This window comes from Mustelus asterias, unplaced genomic scaffold (assembly GCF_964213995.1).
Source record: "Mustelus asterias unplaced genomic scaffold, sMusAst1.hap1.1 HAP1_SCAFFOLD_483, whole genome shotgun sequence".
Taxonomy (NCBI): Eukaryota; Metazoa; Chordata; class Chondrichthyes; order Carcharhiniformes; family Triakidae; genus Mustelus; species Mustelus asterias.
In genome coordinates, this window is record NW_027590435.1 from 312,671 (window position 1) to 327,860 (window position 15,190).

Sequence of the window (15,190 nt, forward strand, 5' to 3'; positions counted from 1 at the left end):
GAGAGGCAAGAATGTTGCATCTGACTGGAAGAAAATGCATTACTCAGAGTTGGCCATGATCTCCCATTCGAAAGAAATAAAATTAATCAGCTGTTTTAAAAAATAGTTAATCAGAGTTTGAGCAAAACGTTAGCGTTCGCATTTTGTCAAGTTTTAAAGTTTATTTATTAGTATCATCAGTCGGCTCACATTAACACTGCAATGAAGTTACTGTGAAAATCCCCTCGTCGCCACACTCCGGAGCCTGTTCGAGTACACAGAGGGAGAATTTAGCATGGCCAATGCACCCTAACCAGCACATCTTTCAGACTGTGGGAGGAAACCGGAGCACCTGGGGGAAACTCACACAGACACAGGGAGACTCCGTACAAACAGTAACACAAGCCGGGAATCGAACCTGGATCCCTGGCGTTGTGAGGCAGCAGTGCTCAGCACCTTGCCACCGTGCGGTGGCAGGTTATATTTTAGAACTGAACTTTCTGGGGCCACACACCTTGTGCCACTTTCGCAACTTCAAAATTCAACTGAAACGGCAACGCATTTCGTTAAGAGATGACACTATACTATCCAGTAAGAAGTCTCACAGCACCAGGTTAAAGTCCAACAGGTTTATTTGGAATCATGAGCTTTCGGAGCACTGCTCCTTCATCACCTGATTAACATTAACCTGGCGTTGTGAGACTTCTTACCATACCCGCCCCAGTCCAACGCCGGCATCTCCACATCATGGCTATCATGCTCCTTAATCAGGTGACTCACCAGAGGAAGGAGCAGCGCTCCGAATGCTCGTGATACCAAATAAACATGTTGGACTTTAACCTGGTGTTGTGGGACTTCTCACTGAGATCAAAGCTTAGTGCAGTGGGTAAAATGGACTGACGTATGAGGAGAGATTGACTAGGTTAGGATTGTTTTCACTGGAGGTCAGATGAATGAGGGGGGGGGATCACATAGAGACTTATAAAATTCTAACAGGACGAGACAGGGCGGATGGAGGGAGGATGTTCCTGATGGTGGGAGTGTCCAGAACTAGGGGTCACAGTCTGAGGATTCGGGGTAGACCATTCAGGACGAAACGAGGAGACATTTCTTCACCCAAAGAATGGTGAGCCCTGAGGAATTCATTACCGCGGGAAGTAGTTGATGCCAAAACATTGACTGCATTCAAGAGGTGACTAGATCTAGCACTTGGGACGAATGGGATAAAAAAGTTAGGGGAGAAAGCAGGATTAGGCTATGGAATTGGACAATCAGTCATGATCACAATGAATGGCGGAGCAGGCTCGAAAGGCCAAATGGACTCCTCCTGTCTTACCTTCCATGCTTCTATGACAAAGTTTTGTCTCGACTTGTGATCCACACAAGTACTAGATAGTTCCATGGGTACGATGGGTTTAGAGGGATATGGGCCAAATGCGGGCAATTGGGATTAGCTTAGGGGTTTTAAAAAAGAGTGTACCGCATGGACAAGTTGGGCCGAAGGGCCTGTTGCCATGCTGTAATCCTCTGTGACTCTAAGTATATTGTTCATATTCCACAGGCCTTCAGAAGTTGCAATAGCATCGTATTTAAAACCAAGGAGATTTCAAATAATGGTACTTTAGTTTAGCTTTTAGATAGTGTAATTCCGATTACATAGAAAACTAGTTACAGTGATGCAATGAATATAAACACCAAAATTATTTGTTTAGCACCAAAGATATTGATGTGCGAAGCCGATGACAACCATTTCAGAATATACATTTGTACTTGGGTATTAGCTGCCAGCTAAACATTTACATTAGCACAGCAAGATTGATTCAATGGCCCTAACGTCACCAAGACAGAAGAATCGTTTTGTCAAAAGCCACAATAAAGGCTTAAAAAAAAAACATTTTGCTGTAAAACACAAACAATTCAAAAGCTGAAATTAAAGGTTTAATCCAATTGTTTAATCATCTCCTCTTGGCACAATGACAATGGAATGAAGTGAAAGAGACTGAACAAAACCATCACAGTACAATGCATTTAATGCAATTAGCTTTTGATACTCAGTTTGCAGAACTTTATGAGATGAAGATTAAGTGACACTTATTGTGCCGATGAAAATATTGCAGCAGCATTGTAAGAAGAGTATTGAACAGGTGAGCCATGAAGTTGCAGGATTGGAATAGCAGAGCAAGGGGCACTCCCGTTCCTGATGTTAGTTTTACCTTTCTTTAACCCCTCTCTAATATAGCATCAATATCTTCGTCTGTAATGTCGCTCTCTTTAGAAGCAAATACGTGGGTAGCACCGTGAAGAATCATCTGCAGCATTTCATATTTCCCCAGCTTATTGAGATTCTGATCGACTAACCTTCCTGAAAGAATTCAGTCTCGATGTTAAGAAATTGTAAAGAACAAAGGGAATTACAGCACAGGAACAGGCCCTTCGGCCCCTCCAAGCCTGCACTGACCATGCTGCCCCGACTGAACTAAAACCCCCTACCCTTCCGGGGATCATATCCCTCTATTCCCATCCTATTCATGTATTTGTCTCGACGCCTCTTAAAACTCACTACCATATCTGGATCCACTACCTTCCATGGCAGCGAGTTCCAGGCACCCACCACCCTCTGTGTAAAAAACTTGCCTCATACATCTCCTTTGAACCTTGCCCATCACACCTTAAACCTGTGCCCCCCGAGTAATTGATTCTTCCACCCTGGGAAAAAGCTTCTGACTATCCCTTCTGTCCATGCCCCTCATAATCTTGTAGACTTCTATCAGGTCGCCCCTCAACCTCCGTCGTTCCAGTGAGAACAAACCAAGTTTCTCCAACGTCTCCTCATAGCTAATGCCCTCCATACCAGGCAACACCCTGGTATGGAGGGCATTAAACTTGTAGTAATGCTAGAAACGGGTTCCCATGTTAATAAATAGACACTCATGGGCAACAGTGGAAACTATTGAGCCCACTTTGTTGCACAGTCTGCTTTAACTGGCTGTTCACACTCTGTGGAAGATTGCAGAGGGTTTTAATGTTCATTTTTGCATTTTTTAGGACCATTTCATCAAAAGTCAGGAATACATAAGCCAGATTGCACAGTTCCAGGTGGTATGTCCTCATCTATTGTAATGATAATTCATTTTAAAATCATTGACGATTAGAGAAGTTAGCTGTGAAAACACTGAAGTTTAATTTTAAGATGTTCTGTGGTATTTGAAAAAGAACAGGTTAGTGAGGGAGTATCCAATGCATTCACAATCCCCAACACAAAGTTTTAACATCCGTGCCATAACTCAGCCGGAGAAAAGAATGCAAGATAAAATTCTGGAGTGAAGGCTGGGAAGGATTGACACTTCTCATGGTCCCCCAAAGTTTCACCGATGCCATTTCAAGTTAATACCTCAAAGCACCGAAATAGACTGAGGACTCTGTGCTCCCCTCCCCACGCAGTTCCCACCCAAAAAAAACCCAACTTCAACAAACACCTTGCTGAATTACAATAGAGTCCAGTCTAAGTTTCTTGTCAGCATGTTCCACTATCCTTTCCTCCGCAGCGTTGTCAGTTATAAATCGGAATACTCTGACTACTTTTGTTTGACCAATTCTGTGGGTGCGATCCTCAAAAAGAACACAATTAAAGTTACATGGCAGATCCACACAATCAAGTAACAATTTCAATGAGCATTCCTCTACATTCAGCTGTAAAAACAGCACATTCATATATTTTCCAGCAAACATTGTTTCTACAATAAGAAATCCAAGAATTTCAAACAAAATCTCTGATTATCAATACCTTAACACGGGGAAAGGGAGTAAATCAACTTCCTCGAAATCTCCAAGCTGATCATAAGCTGGCAAAGATATGATGTGTGGATAGCTATCTCCTGCATGTTTTAACCCTCTCTAATTACTCAGTCAACATCAACAATTGTTGCAGCAGGGGAAAACAAAGGAAGCACCTGGACCTATTTAATTATTTCTCAGATGCATTGATTGCAATCCAATAACTGGCTGGTGGATCAATGAAGCAATTGAGAAACTTGCCACTTCACACTGGAGGGGAATTAGAATCTCCACTGTGTTTGTGGATTGGAGTCAAGTACTTACAGATGCTCTTCCTGAAGCATATTAGTGAACCACCTGAACAATTGGGGAGCCATGCGCCCTTTTGCTGCTCACTGTAAACTTTAATCCAAACTTCGCAAATGAGTGAGATTTGAATTCATAAGCCCTTGGTACACGAGGCAATCACGAATCACTTGTTAAAATCCGTGCATCAGTTGTTTTGTGTGAAACTGAATCACGGAAGGCAGTTCCTTATAGTGACACCTCAGCATTACTGAAACTTAAAATGGATTTCATTTCCAAACTCTCAATTGTATTTGGAAGTTAATTGGTGAGGAGAAACAAGATGCCCAGTCAACTGAAATCATACCACGCCAATTCTGAAAACAACCGCACGCTCCATTCAAATAAAGAGAAGCAAACTGAAGGCCTTTGCTGAAATATTTCCACCAGTTCAGTCGAGCGGAGTTTTAAAGAAACCATGGGAGCAACACACGGAAGATTTGAGGGGGTATCAGTGGCAGTAAAGTACCAAATGTCGCTTGATCAGTGCACTTGGATGTTCAAACCAGCGACAATAGTTATATATTCAACAGTACGTGGCTTTCAGAACACAAATAACTAATCGCTCAGTTACTTACCATAGCTTGGAGGACTACCTGAGGGTTCCAGTCTGAGTCGTATAGGATTACTACATCTGCCGTGGCTAGATTTATACCAAGACCCCCAGCGCGTGTGTTTAACATGAAGATAAACTTTGAGCTCCCAGGCCTATTGAAAGAAGAAATAGAATCCTGGAGGGATGAGAAAGAAAAGTTAACCCACAATTGAACAAGCGATTGGGACCAATCTTTTTACTAATTGTTGCAAAAATTTCATTTTTAAAAATACAAATAGATGATAGATTCAAATTGAATATTAATATTTCTTGTGTGAAAACCTTGAGTCAGTTTTGTAACCTTAAGTCTAGAATTCTTACTTAGATAATAGAGCCTCAGATCAATTTAAGAGGTGAGAACTTTCCTCAAACAAACTCAGTTTTGAAAGCACAGGGCAAGAAACATACTTGTCTCTCCTCATGCGGTGTCTGTCCATCCAGTCTACAATCCTCGTAGTTTCTCCACATACAATAATCTTCCAAGATATCCAGCACCCTGCTCATTTGCCTGAAGATCAACACCCGAGAATCTGTGGAAAAGAAGTTCATTCATCAGGGTGATCGGTTGATCGGTATCCAAGAACACAGCGCAGATACACAAATGCTTCAAAAACCTACATCTACTGATGTGAATAGTGGAAACGAAATTTCAGTGGTAACATGCAGGATGTAGAGTAATCTAGTTATAGTACAGGAGGCATAAATGAACACACGTAAACAACTCCAATTTTATAATTCATACAATATGAACAGTCCATGTGACCCAGCTGCCTTGTTTGATGGGAATGATTTCAAAGGGTTTATATTCCAGGTGGATTTGAGACGGTGCTGCAGTTTGGGCAGCAAAAATTAAACCCTAATCAAAAAATAGCTGCAATCCCAAACCATGTAATTATTCCATTCACCTTCTCCCAACACGTTAGTCCCCATTTTTCAGAATATTTAGCTCCTGTAACTATTCGCCCGGAAGGAGGATGGGGCCCATCAAGCATTCCAGAGGCCTGTGATCCAACTCTCCTCATGAAGAATATTTGATGGTTAATCGGCCAGTTGTTGGGAGCCCCCAGCCCCAGAGGATGGCGTGTGGCAGGCCAGAATGACTAAAACAGGATGCGATTTCAGATCAAGACACACTACTGTTTTAAACAGTCACGAAAACTTGTGAAATAAAAGCTAGATAGATGGAAGCAAAGTTCTGGAAATACTCAGCAGGTCAGGCAGCATCTGTGGAGAGGGGAGTTCTGAAGAGTCATAGTTGATCCTTCGCTGATGCTACCAGATTAGTTGAGTATTTTCAGCAGTTTTTAATTCATTAAAACCTATGCTGATTTGTAACCCAAAACATCACAGCATGCAATCTGCTGTACCTTGCTGCACAGGTCAAATGCTGCCATGGTGTCATCAGTGATCATTTTCAAATTCTTTTGCAGACATCGTCGCGGAAATCCTTGCATGCTTACGAAGGCTAAACATCACAAACCCCTTTCATTTACTAAAAATCCTGTTCTATTTTTGGTCAGTCTGCAGCACAGGTACAGTAGTGCTCCAGAGCATGACAAAGTCTGACATCGGACTCGGAAGTGCACAAATAACCATGAAGGCAGTTGTTTGCAGCCAATCTATACACCAGGATGTTTGATTTTCCACTCCACCGGATTTCCTTCTATATGGATCGGACGACACAGTCGTTTTTGTTCAATTCCTCCTGGTCTCCAGAGTCTCAACTAATTTGGTCATGGATTCGAGTTCGAGTGACTGGCATGCTCTTTGAATTTCCAATCGAATCTGAATCCAAACCTACATCCTCCCAAAATAGGAACTTTAACATTAAGCTAATTCTTAATCCATGGAGACAATGTCATCTATTTCACAAAGCGTGAACTTTATTACTATATTTACTCTCTAACAACAGATTTGTTGAACATATTCTAAAAAGCTTCTTTTCCTGTCCTACTATAACTAAAACCATTACTGATTCCAGTGTTTATTGCATATTAATTTATAACACATTTTGTAATATTTTCAATTAATTTCCCTTTACGGCCTGACAATCGTTAATTTGGGCCTTATGCCTTATGTTGGCCACCCCCCCCTCCGCCCCCCCCCCCAATCCCCCAACCCGTCCGAGCTACTCAAGTATCCACGAAACTATCAAATCACTCCATGTCTCCTTCCTATGGAAAGATTGAAAGACAGAAAGGGAAACAAAAGCCTTGACCAGGCCTGCGGCTGACCTTGCTCCTTCACTTTCCGCAGCAGTTTGTCCAGTACCACCATTTTGCGACTGTTAACTACCAGGTGAGTGTCAGTGGTGTAAGGTGGGCCAGGTTCAGCTCCGTCAAACATATAGGGGTGGTTGCAGCACTTGCGCAGTTGCATCAGTCTATTCAAAAGACGCATTTTGTCCATTTTCCCTGAGGAATTCAGGATGTCAATATCCTTCATTAATATCCTGGTGTACCTATCAGCAAGGCCAGAATTAAAACTCATCAGACCAACTTGGAGATAAATTTATTTTTTTAATGGAGCTCAACAGAAAGCAATTACAACCTAAAATGAATGCTTTGTTCTATAGGTGCCTCGGACAAAGTCTAGGATCCACATTCCAACCCATCTCACCTACCAGGGAACAGGGTGCTCCATCTAAGCCTCACAGATATAGAAACCCATATCTTACGACTAATACACACTCAATATTCGGTTCTTTGATATAAAGTACAATTCATCCCAGGTGGCCAGGGTTTGACGGGATGGGAATATTCCTTTTCATGTCATTTGGATGCGAGCAATATGAAGTACTCTGGGATTAAGTATTTGTAACGCAGAAACAGGCCACTTAGATCAACAATTCCAGATCAGTGTTCATGATAAGAGTCTCCTCACACCTTCGATTTCTTTTTCCATTCTATGTTTAACAAACTTCCCTAAAATGCATCAATGTCATGCCTCTCCTCGTGACAGTGAGTTCCACACTAACCACTCTGCCACTTTCTTTTTTGAATCTTCTCCTAAATTCCTGTTTGATTTATTAGTGACTATTTTATATTTATGGCATCGATCCTGGCATCATCGTGAGGCAATGACTTTGTGTTACATCGGGTGCAGTCTCATTTTGAAGGGCTTTGCAGCGTTCTCCTTGACCAACTAGATAGACATCGTTAATAAGTTTGGAGCGGACACCTCACTAGTAACTGATCAGGTGGGTATCAATAATGGGCTGCATTGGGGTTTGAAAGAAGAAAGCCCAAAGCTGAGAGCAAAGTAGTTTGAAAGCACTGTAAAAATCACACTTGAATGGCAATCGTCTAGTCTGAATTCAATGATGATCTTCTGTTTCGGGAAAAAATAATGGAAATGATTGAGGGAAGTTTGAATTCCAAACACAAAAATCTTACAGATCAGACGGAAGCAAGATGGTCAATTGTAGGGAGTCAGCCTATTATTGTTGCATTGGGTAAAATCACACTCGCTTACACTGGTGAATCTATTCCCTTAGTTCTACAAATGCTCTAATTGTTGATTGAAGTGCAGCACAATTTCAATGAGTTGTTGCAAGATGATGCCGTACTTCACAATGCAACACATTAAGATTCACAAGTTGTGCACTCACCATTCCCGTTGCATTTTGCTCAGGCCGACATACATTCTGACTTCCTTTTTTGGCGGCAGGCTCTTTTCTACCTCAGCTTTAATATGTCGGAGGAGGAAGGGTCTCAATACCTAATTCAGGTGAGAATACATGCTTTTTACACACTGATGATGCCCAAGAAGGTCAAGCAAAATAATGCAATGTTACAAAATCTGCACTGAACTGTTCTGTGGACTGAAGCACAGGTTAAACAAAAACAGCTGAACAAGCCATGGGTTGAAGCACATCTACAGGTGTGGGCTGAATGTTCACTTGATGAAAACACCTGCAACTTCAGATTAGATTGTCAACAGCTTTATTCTGCAACAGAACAGATCAGACCTTGGAATCCAACACTTTATGAGAAAATACAGTAACCATAGAAACATACAAAATTACAGCTCAGTAACAGGCCTTTTGGCCCTTCTTGTCTGTGCCAAACCATTTTTTACCGAGTCCCACTGACCTGCACTTGGACTATATCCCTCCACACCCCTCTCATCCATCAACCCGTCCAAATTTTTCTTAAATGTTAAAATTGTCTCAATTCCCACTTTATCCGGCAGCTCATTCTACACTCCCACCACTCTCTGCGTGAAGAAGCCCCTCATAAAATTCCCTTTAAACTTTTCTCCTTTCACCCTTAACCCATGCCCTCTGTTTTTTTTTTCTCCCCTTGCCTCAGTGGAAAAAGCCTGCTTGCATTCACTCTATCTATACCCATCAAAATCTTACACACCTTTATCAAATCTCCCCTCATTCTTCTACGCTCCAGGGAATAAAGTCCCAACCTATTCAATCTCTCTCTGTAACTCAGCTTCTCAAGTCCCGGCAACATCCTTGTGAACCTTCTCTGCACTCTTTGAACCTTATTTACATCCTTCCTGTAACTCGGTGACCTTCTTTTGTATATGCTCGTAAAAGCTCTGATTCTTTACCCTCATATTCCATTTTTAATCAATCTTCTGTGGCCTTTTGCTGGTTTCTAAAACACTCCCAATCCTCAAGCTTGTTACTATTCCTTGTGATATGATAAGCCTCTTCTCTTAATCTAACACAATCGTGAATGCTCTCAATAAGCCACAGATGGATGTTTCATGCAGAGTTTTTATTTCCCAATTTAATTGATAAACATTTAAAGAAAGAATTCAACATTTTCAATGTTCACGATCAACCTTAGCAGGCTCTCCTCTCAAACTTAAAGCCAATTAGATAGGGACAAGATTATTGTTTATGACGGTGGAAATATGCCACTTGCAGACCACCATATGGAATTCAATTGTGATGCGAATATTTGCCTGTGGATCTTTTACTATGAGATTACCAATTAACCCTGCCTCATTGCACAATACTGGATCAGGGTGGTATGGTGGCTGTGGTTACCACTACTGCTTCACAGACCAGTGACCCGGCTTCAATTCTGGCCTTGGGTGACTGTTTTTGTGGAGCTTTCATGTTCTCCCCTTGTCTGCGTGGGTTTCCTTTGGGTGCTCCAGTTTCCCCTCTCAGTCTGATGTGCAGGTTAGGTGGATTGGCCATGCTAAATTGCCCCTGAGGTGTCCCAAGATGTGTAGGTTAGTGGGGTAACTAAGAGGTATTAAGGGGATAGTAACCTTAAATTCACTTTCCTCATTCCTCAACAATGTACATTTCTACAACGCCTTTAACATAGGTGGCATGGTGGCACAGTGGTTGGCACTCCTGTCTCACAGCGCCAGGGACCCAGGTTCAATTCCGGCCTCGGGTCACTCTCTGTGTGGAGTTTGTGCATTCTCCCCGTGTCTGCTTCGGTTTCCTCCCACATTCCAAAGGTGTGCGGGTTAGGTTGATTGGCTATGCTAAATAAACATTTGGTGTCAGTGGGATTGGCGGGGTAAATATGTGGGGTTGGTGCAGACTTGATGGGCCAAATGGCCTCCTTCTGCACTGTAGGGATTCTATGATAATAAGATGTCTACAAAATCATCACAGGGGCAATTATCAGACAAATATGACACCGAGCTACCAAAAAACCCCATTGAGAGGTGACCAAGGAGTTTTTAAAGCAGTGTCTTAAATAAGGATGAGCTGGAGAGGCAGAGAGATTTAGGGAAATAATTCCAGTGCTTTGGGCTAAACAGCTGTAGGTTGACCATCAGCGATGCACAAATGGAGCAGTGGACAGAACTTGGTTCAGGTCAGCAGCAGTTCTGATGAATTGAATCTTCCACGTGGTGCAAGGTGGGAGGCTGTTTAGGAAAACCTCGTGCTAATTAAGTTATTGAACAAGGGCTGGCGATGTTATGGTGGTGGTATTGGTAATATTGAGAATATGGGGGTGGAATGTAGTTCAGGCTCAATTAGGATATCACAATTGCAAAGAGTTTGGTGAAGCCTCAGACAGACAGGAACCAGACAGAGGTTTGGAGTGAATGGTTAGGAAATGGAGCTTGCAGTGTGAACAGAAGAGGAAATAAATCCGAGTAATTGTAACCCACCATTCCTCCTCTCCCCCAACCCATTTCAGCTTCTGAAATAGTGGATAGACATTTAAGCAAATAAAAATTATTCTATTTCCCTTACCCTGCACCTCCCAAAATGTGATAAAAACACTTTAATTTAGCAAGTCATCCTGACAGGGGGTTGGAGTTTAAGAGCCGTGGGGTTATGCTGCAACTGTACAGGATCTTGGTGAGACCACATTTGGAATATTGTGTGCAGTTCTGGTCACCTCACTATAAGAAGGATGTGGAAGCGCTGGAAGGAGTGCAGAGGAGATTTACCAGGATGCTGCCTGGTTTGGAGGGTAGGTCTTATGAGGAAAGGTTGAGGGAGCTGGGCCTGTTCTCTCTGGAGCGGAGGAGGCTGAGGGGAGACTTAATGGAGGTTTATAAAATGATGAAGGGGATAGATAGAGTGAACGTTCAAAGCCTATTTCCTCGGGTGGATGGAGCTATTACAAGGGGACATAACTATAGGGTTCGTGGTAGGAGATATAGGAAGGATATCAGAGGTAGGTTCTTTACACAGAGAGTGGTTGGGGTGTGGAATGGACTTCCTGCAGTGATAGTGGAGTCAGACACTTTAGGAACATTTAAGCCGTTATTGGATAGGCACATGGAGCACACCAGGATGATAGGGAGTGGGATAGCTTGACATTGGTTTCAGATAAAGCTCGGCACAACATCGTGGGCCGAAGGGCCTGTTCTGTGCTGTACTGTTCGATGTTCTATGTTCTATCAGTAAGCAGTTCTAGTAGAGATCCAGCATCAATTGAAATGCACTTATCAATGTCGGGATCAGCAATTGGAACAGCCTTAATGGGCCTTGTTACCAAGGTCAACTGAGGAGTTCAATATATGGCGACAGAAAAAATAATTGAGAGTAATATCTGAAGGGATTCAAATTATTCAGATCTGGGTAAAATGTCCACCCTAATTAAAAACACCTGTTGTAGTTGCCAACATCGAGTGAAAGGCAATAATTATCTATTCGTGTCATCAATTTCTAAGTTGCCTATTACAGCACCTTAAATGCCATGTTTACTTCAAGCACTATTTACTGAATACAAGAACACCTGGTAAATGTTCATTTAGCTTTGTGCCCTTTAACATTTCTAATCCATTCTAAGTGCGATGCAGGTGGACTGGGCAGAAACCATTCTCGTTACACGAATAGAGCCACCACTTAATTCCAGTGGATCGCAGGTAAGTCATGTCTGCAAGAAGTGGTGGCAACTAGAAAATGCTGGAATCCATCATTAAAGAAGAAATAGCAGGCCATCTGGGTAAGAATGGTTCGATTAAGCAGACGCAGCATGGATTCATGAGGGGAAAGTCGTGCTTGACGAACTTGTTGGATTTTAATGAAGACGTGACTTGTGCGGTTGACAGAGGGGAACCGGTGGATGCGGTGTTTTTGGATTTCCAAAAGGTGTTTGATAAGGTGCCTCACAAGAGGTTGCTGAAGAAGATTGGATCACACGGAGTTGGGGGTAGGGTGTTAGTCTGGATTGGGGATTGGCTATCCGACAGGAAGCAGAGAGTCGGAATAAATAGGTTCTTTTCTGGTTGGCAGATGGTAACTAGTTGCGTGCCGCAGGGATCAGTACTGGGGCCTCAACTATTTACCATTTATACAGACGATCTGGAGGAGGGGACTGAGTGTAGGGTAACAAAGTTTGCTGACGACACAAAGATAAGAGGAAAAGTGTATCGTGTGGAGGCATAGAAGGTCTGCAGAGAGATTTGGACAGGCTGAGTGAGTGGGCGAGGATCTGGCAGATGGAGTATAACGTTGACAAATGCGAGGTTATTCACTGTGGAGGAAATAATAGCACATTGGATTATTATCTAATTGGAAAAAAATAACAACATGCTACTGTGCAAAGGGACCCAGGGGTCCTTGTGGTTGAGATGCAAAAACCCAGTCTGCAGGTGCAACAGGTGATCAAGAAGGCAAATTGGATGTTGGCCTATATCGCAAGGGGGATAGAATGTCTTGCTGCATCTGTACAGGGCATTGGTGAGGCCGCAGTTGGAATACTGTGTGCAGTCTTTGTCCCCTTAATTGTGGAAGGATATATTGGCCTTGGAGGGAGTGCAGAGAAGGTTCACCAGGTTGATACCAAAGATGAGGGCTGTTGATTATGAGGAGAGACAGAGCAGATTGGGTTTGTACTCGTGGGAATTTAGAAGGCTGAGGGGGGATGTTATAGAGACCTATAAGATAATGAAGGGGCTGGATAGTGTAGAGGTGGAGAGATTCTTTCCACTTAGAAAGGAAGCTAGAACTAGACAGCACAGCCTCAAAATAAAGGGGGGTCAGTTTAGGACAGAGTTGAGGAGGAATTTCTTCTTGGCCTACTCCTGCACCTATTTCTTATGTTCTTTATCACTTCATAAATGTCAAATTAATTTGTAATTCACACGCAGTAACTCAAAATTTGGCACTGCTAGGATAAACATTTAGTAGAATATCGTTCCTCAGTTTTTGCCATCACATTTTAATCAATAAATTGACAGTTCTAAATCTACCAGGGCAAGTCAAAGGCCAGGAATCCTGCGGTGAGTAACTCGCCTCCTTACTCCCCAAAGCTTCTCCACCAGATACAAAGCATAAGTCAGGGGTGTGATGGATACTCTCCATTTGCCTGGATGAGTGCAGCTCCAACAACAGTCATGAAGTTCAACACCATCCAGGACAAAGATAAGAGGAAAAGTGTATCGTGTGGAGGGCATAGAAGGTCTGCAGAGAGATTTGGACAGGCTGAGTGAGTGGGCGAGGATCTGGCAGATGGAGTATAACGTTGACAAATGCGAGGTTATTCACTGTGGAGGAAATAATAGCAACTTGGGATGGCCAATAAATGCTGGTCTAGTCAACGACATCCACACCCAGTAAATGAAGAAAAGAAACCTTTCTGTTTCTTCACATTAGCCCCAAACACTCTCAAGGCACATCACTTCATCACACAAATATACAACTTTTTGAATAATATTTCTGAGGGCGATGGGCCCAAAATAACTTTGCATTTTAATGACGTACCAGCATCAGAATACAGAATAAGACGCTTACCATGTGCAATCGCTCAACGAGCTTCTGGTCCCCGAAGCAGTTGTTTGTGTCAAACCAAGAATCAAAGTCCTGCACAGAACAACAAGCGGCTCTCGTCATGCCAACGCAAAACATTTTAGCGTATTGTGTTACATCCATCAACAACACATCCAATGGTTTCAATTATTACATTGTTTATCACTAGAAAAACAAGAATGGCAATTTAAAAAGGTAGCATCCAAATTAGATCGTTCACAAATGATATCATAAAACAGATGCACAGCTGCTCAAACCAATTGCAAATCAGTTTCAGCTGGTCGGCATGTGAGCAATTTAACATGGAAAAAAAACATTTTTCCCCTTGGACCACCTACTCCCATCTCTGGAACAAGCTACAGGACACCCACACAGGAAGAATGGTCAGTTAGGCATTCAGTTATAAACATAGCTTTTCTTACTTTAACAAAAATAAATAAATACTAAAATACTTTTGATAACTAATTTGTGGATTGAGTGCCTTCCAGCAACTAGCACACCGCGGATGTGAGGCTCACTGGCCATTGCAAGGGAGGAAGTGTTAGGTTTTTTAAGTATCATTAAAACTAACAAAGCCCCAGGGCCTGATGGCATCTATCCTCGACTGCTCAGGGAGACAAGCGATGTAATTGCTGGGCCTCTGACGGAAATCGTTGTCTCTTCATTGGACACAGCTAAGGTCCCTGAGGATTGGAGGATAGCGAATGTGGTACCGTTATTTAAGAAGGGTAGCAGGGATAACCCGGGTAATTATAGGTCGGTGAACTTGACGTCCATGGTGGGCAAGTTGTTGGAGAGGATTCTTAGAGACAGGATGTATGTGCATTTAGAATGGAACAATCTCATTAGTGACAGACAGCATGGTTTTGTCAGAGGGAGGTCGTGCCTTACAAATTTGGTGGAGTTTTTTGCAGAAGTGACAAAAATGGTTGACGAAGGAAGGGCCGTGGATGTCGTCTATATGGATTTCAGTCAGGGATTTGACAAAGTCCCTCATGGCAGGTTGGTTAAGAAGGTTAAGGCTCATGGGATACAAGGAGAGGTGGCTAGATGGGTAGAAAATTGGCTTGACCACAGGAGACACAGGGTAACAGTCGAAGGGTCTTTTTCCGGCTGGAGATCTGTGACCAATGGTGTTCCGCAGGGCTCTGTACTGGGACCTCTGCTATTTATGATATATATATAAATGATTTGGAAGAAGGTGTAACTGGTGTTATCAGCAAGTTTGCGGATGATACGAAGATAGCTGGACTTGCGGATAGCGATGAACATTGTCGGACAATACAGCAGGATATAGA

The 15,190-nt window shown here is 42.7% G+C and overlaps 1 protein-coding gene across 1 annotated transcript in view; it reads right to left on the reverse strand.

Moving 5' to 3' along the window:
* Nucleotides 1–464: 464 nt before the first annotated feature.
* LOC144486843 (SWI/SNF-related matrix-associated actin-dependent regulator of chromatin subfamily A member 5-like) overlaps nucleotides 465–15,190 on the reverse strand; it is a gene marked incomplete at its 5' end in the record, with an annotated part of 30,529 nt that continues 15,803 nt past the window's right edge. Inside the window, 8 exon segments of the mRNA XM_078204864.1 lie at nucleotides 465–524; nucleotides 2,193–2,341; nucleotides 3,456–3,588; nucleotides 4,677–4,829; nucleotides 5,102–5,223; nucleotides 6,928–7,154; nucleotides 8,304–8,413; nucleotides 13,878–13,946. Of these exon segments, the coding sequence (XP_078060990.1) occupies nucleotides 465–524; nucleotides 2,193–2,341; nucleotides 3,456–3,588; nucleotides 4,677–4,829; nucleotides 5,102–5,223; nucleotides 6,928–7,154; nucleotides 8,304–8,413; nucleotides 13,878–13,946 (1,023 nt within the window).